The following is a 4,514-nucleotide window of genomic DNA, read 5'->3' on the forward strand; positions in this document are numbered from 1 at the left end:
GGGCCATTGGTGGGAAAACAATTGGGCATACCTGAGTTTACAAACCTGATGCTCTTTGTTCTTGAACCATGCGCAGCCCAAAACCTTAGCGATAAACTTAAATGCGTTTGGATGTTATATGATTTGTTAATATTATGTATATTTTATACTTTTAAATACCGATTAAAGGTTATACACATAAACCTTTTAAAACATGACAAATAATGCAGGGGTAGAACAATAGCTGCAATCTGACACTTAAAACTATAGCAGCCTATTTTTTATATATATCCAAACCAATTTTTTTTATTAGGTTGCGCAATAATTCAAATTATTAATAATAAGGATTAAAAGAAAACTGAATTTTATTTCATTGATGTTGGTATTAGCTAGCGAGGGCACACACATCAAACAGATAGGCTATGTTTACTGTAACGTTTACCAAGCAGTCAAAATACGTCTGCGACCCTCGCGACCCTCTTTCATGTTGAATTTGCGAACTTTTGACCTGTAGTTTCAGGATACCGACTGGAGGCAGGGCAGGTAGGTGGAGACTCAAGCAAACCTGAAACACACCTGAGCACTTTTAACTTTACATCTGTGCAGTGCGCTACAGGGGCTCTCAGCGTTTCATTCATCCAAGCCCAACCTTATGGATCGCTGCGCGGGATCTGGGGACCTGCAGTCCCGTGATACCGGAGAGAACGGACCGGGTACCGCTGGGGATGGAGGAGCCGCTCCAGCACCTGAAAAGCCTCCTTATTCGTACGTGGCTCTCATTGCAATGGCCATCAGAGAAAGCGAGAATAACAAGCTCACTCTCAATGACATTTATTCATACATTATATCCAAGTTCCCATACTACGAAAAGAACAAAAAGGGGTGGCAGAACAGCATCAGACACAACCTGAGCCTCAACGAGTGTTTCGTGAAGATTCCCCGGGAGAGCGGCGGGGAGAAAAAGGGGAACTTCTGGACGCTGGATCCGGCTTTTAGCGACATGTTCGAAAAAGGCAACTACAGGCGCAGGAGGCGCGTCAAGAGACCTTACCGAGCACCACCGTTACCTTCTGGATTTAACTTCACCGACTCGTACTGCATGCAACAGGAGCATGTTTACTGGCAGACCCCGTTCGTCAGCACCAGCTCCTGGAGTCACCAGTCTAGTTCTCCGACGCACATCTCCGGCTACCTGCAGCCCATGCTCGGCAACGCACGCCCTCTGTCTCCAAACGATTACGCCAATTCTCCCGTGAGTTATTACCAGGGTCATCACCATCATTTTCATCCTTCCTACAGACCGTACCACCGGCATCCGAACGCTCTGGTGCCTCTGAGCGGCATGACTCCGCCGGTGAGCCCGGGCGGAAGCTCCATCTCCTCCTGCAGCTATCCGCAGCAGAATAGCCACCAGGACTGGTAGTAGGCTACATCATCCATTTGACTGATGGACAGACATGTGAAAACTGAATATAAGTAGGCTAACATTTTACAAAATACACAAATGTTAAATGTGCTGTTTCAAGAAACTAAGTTCAAATGTTGCTTTCGGTTAAATGTGTTGGGATGGTTGCATTAGTTTGATTAATGTAACCTGAATGCAGTAGCCTAATGGGCAGTTGTCTTTTGTGGCTTGTTGTTATTTCGAAGACGATGAGCTGTTCGAACGGTTGGTTATTATTTTCCATAAATTTCAGCAAATGTTAAAAGGAAACATCAAGTTATGCATATTTATTTTTACCATTATGTAGCCTACTGGATTCAATATCCTGTCATAGATGTACAGTTTTGCATAGCAGTTTTCTGTTAAACATATTTTTGCTTTGGAAACTTTGCACAAGTCGTTTACAAGAGTGCTTTACACATGGAATATTGTATTTTCGTTAAAGATGTTTTTGTATATCGAATAGACATGTTTGGTGTCGTGTCATATTCCTGAAGTTATTTTTTATATGTAAATGTTCATAACCTTTTCACTGATAAAATTCAGATAACTGATCGTACAAGTCTCGTTTATTTTGCTTTGCTATTTTAATTTGGTCCAACCTAATTAAACAAATTCAAATATTTTAACATAGCATGCCACTTATTTTGAAAACAAAACAAAACAAAAAACATTTATTGTAGCTGTAGAGTAGGCTACTTACTTAATTGTTTTATTTGAAAAGTGCAAATGCCAATGGAAATCACTCAGAATCTAATTTATATATGTATAAATGCTGTATGCACAGTGCAATAATTCATTATAATGAAAACTTCCTACAATAAAATATGGAGCAAGATCATAATTCTATTAATTCTATAACACATTTTGTAGTTAAATGGCGCCCCCTTCTGGCTTTTGATGTAAGGACGTTTAACTTCCTATAATAACATCATACCGTTAATGTTGACTGACCTCTGCTTATAGATTTATCTAAATATGTTTTATTGTAGTGGGGGTTATTGGTATATATTGATACAGTGCACAATCTCTTGACATGTTTTTATGAATCCGTGCATTTATTGGGTTTATTTGCAGAAAAGGCATGAAATATATAGCACTTTTTATTTATATGTCCATTCTTTTATGTTGATATTAGTCCACTCACTAATTTTGGTTAGTCTAACCAATTTATCCAATTTTGGTTAGTCGTGTCATGTGCAAGACTAAATACTTAAACCTTTTTTTCTTTTCTTTTTTTTTTTTGCTGCCTTTTAACAGAAATATCATGACATCCTTTTATCTTGACATAAGAACGTCATATTCAAACACAAGCTTCTGGTTGAACAAAAGAGATCATTTGTAGTGAAAGACGGAGTGTGAATCCCAAGGAGAGTCAAGGCACTGAAACTGTTGCCATGGAGAGGAAAGACTGTTACTTTTACAGCTTAATTTAATGCAAGATGAAAGACTTACTTTTACAGCTTCATTCAATGCAATTTTTTTAGCATTATAAGTCCAATAGGACTAGACTAGAGCTTGGTCTGAGAAGCAGGGTTGTATATTCATCCATAATTTCCCTTAAAGGCATCTGAGGCCTCTTCCTACAGCTATATTTGATTAGTTTAGAGGCTGTAATGACATTGCATGTGTTTGGTTTTCCCCATCACCTCCAGTAACTTCCCTGCGGTCATCGGTTGTCTGGCAGAGTGGTGCACTTTGGCCTGCAATGACTGGTGGGCAGGGGGTGAAGGTGGGCGGATGCGGGCACAGGGGTCTTTGGCTGTATTTCACTCAAGAGTTTCTGTTCTGCACACACTTCCTGTTTTCACAAGCTGCGAGCTCTCAATGGTGCTTGTTATCATAGCACCACTATGGTCTGCTTTTAGATAGCTGAAAAGAAGACATAAATGTCTGCACAGACACCCTAGATTCTATAGTGTTTTGATAAATGGACTGGAGATTTGGATAATAAGATGTTTTTTTCTTCATATAAATGCATTGCAAATCTTCATCACTTGGGGTTTATCACACTATTTTATGGCACCACCTTTAATGTTCAGTTGATGCAAGTATTTTCTCAGCAATAAAATAATAGCCTTTTACTGGACATCCTTGGTGAAAGCAAGTAGCCTATCCTTATGTATTTTTTTAATCCTTACTGAATGACTGGTGCTTTAAGAGACTTCCCCATGGACCCATAATCGTAATTCGCAGTGGCATCCAAAATTAGAGCTTCCTTAGGCCACTCTCTCACAGGAAGACACGTCTGACCGGTTTTTATTTAAAAATGAGGAAATAATGGGTTCAATTATTCAGCGCGTGATGTACATTTACACATCTCATATCACGTGATAACTGGTGTCGAATAACACTAGTAAAACATGGCTTGCTCTGCACGATATAGTTTATGTTTGGTCAGCTAACCTGTTTTATACTTTTACTGTCTTTGGTTTTATACAGTCCATTTTTGTCGACTCGCGTTACAACGCCTACATTGAAATACTGACTGTATCACGAGCCAATGGTATTCGACTATGGGCTCTGATTAAACATTTAATTGGTTAAACTACTAAATGTTTATGCCCCCTTCAGTCTCTAAACAAGACTCGGCACGTGAATGAACCGTGAACGACTCGGCGAAAAAGATTGAGTTAATGATTCAGTGATTCATTTATAACAGCTGTCCCCGCCTACTGTCGTAAATTGTGTAAGTTGTTGCAGAAAGGGTTACTACTAAACGAATCAGTGAATGAATCTTTTTTTGGTGAACAGGTTAAAATAAACTATTTTGGACTGCACGTGATACTACACATTTGAATTGGGTTTCAGTATTGAGTATCTTCTTATCTTACATGCAGTGAAACAGAATTTAGTGCAAAGGATTTCAAACGAATGCAGCATGTCGCAGTCGCACGCGTGGAGAAACAGACCTCAAGATGAGGAAGCCAGACGGTGATGTTCTGTGGAACACTTAGGGACCGTTACGAATGTTTCGGTCTGTTATGAAAAGTGCAAACATTTATTAAATGTTTACGATGAAAGTTCATTCAAAATCATAATATGTTTTTATGTAGGTCGTATTTTTAATGAAGGTCGTAAATCATTAAAC

At 39.2% G+C, this 4,514-nt stretch overlaps 1 protein-coding gene across 1 annotated transcript; it reads left to right on the forward strand.

Annotated features, from left to right (window-relative positions):
- The first annotated feature begins 445 nt into the window (after positions 1-445).
- foxl2l (forkhead box L2-like) lies at positions 446-2,009 on the forward strand. Its single transcript, XM_067447238.1, has one exon. The coding sequence runs from the start codon at positions 632-634 to the stop codon at positions 1,400-1,402; it is 771 nt and encodes a 256-aa protein (XP_067303339.1). The 5' UTR covers positions 446-631; the 3' UTR covers positions 1,403-2,009.
- Positions 2,010-4,514: the final 2,505 nt, after the last annotated feature.

Source organism: Pseudorasbora parva, chromosome 6, assembly GCF_024679245.1.
Source record: "Pseudorasbora parva isolate DD20220531a chromosome 6, ASM2467924v1, whole genome shotgun sequence".
In the NCBI taxonomy this organism is placed as follows: domain Eukaryota; kingdom Metazoa; phylum Chordata; class Actinopteri; order Cypriniformes; family Gobionidae; genus Pseudorasbora; species Pseudorasbora parva.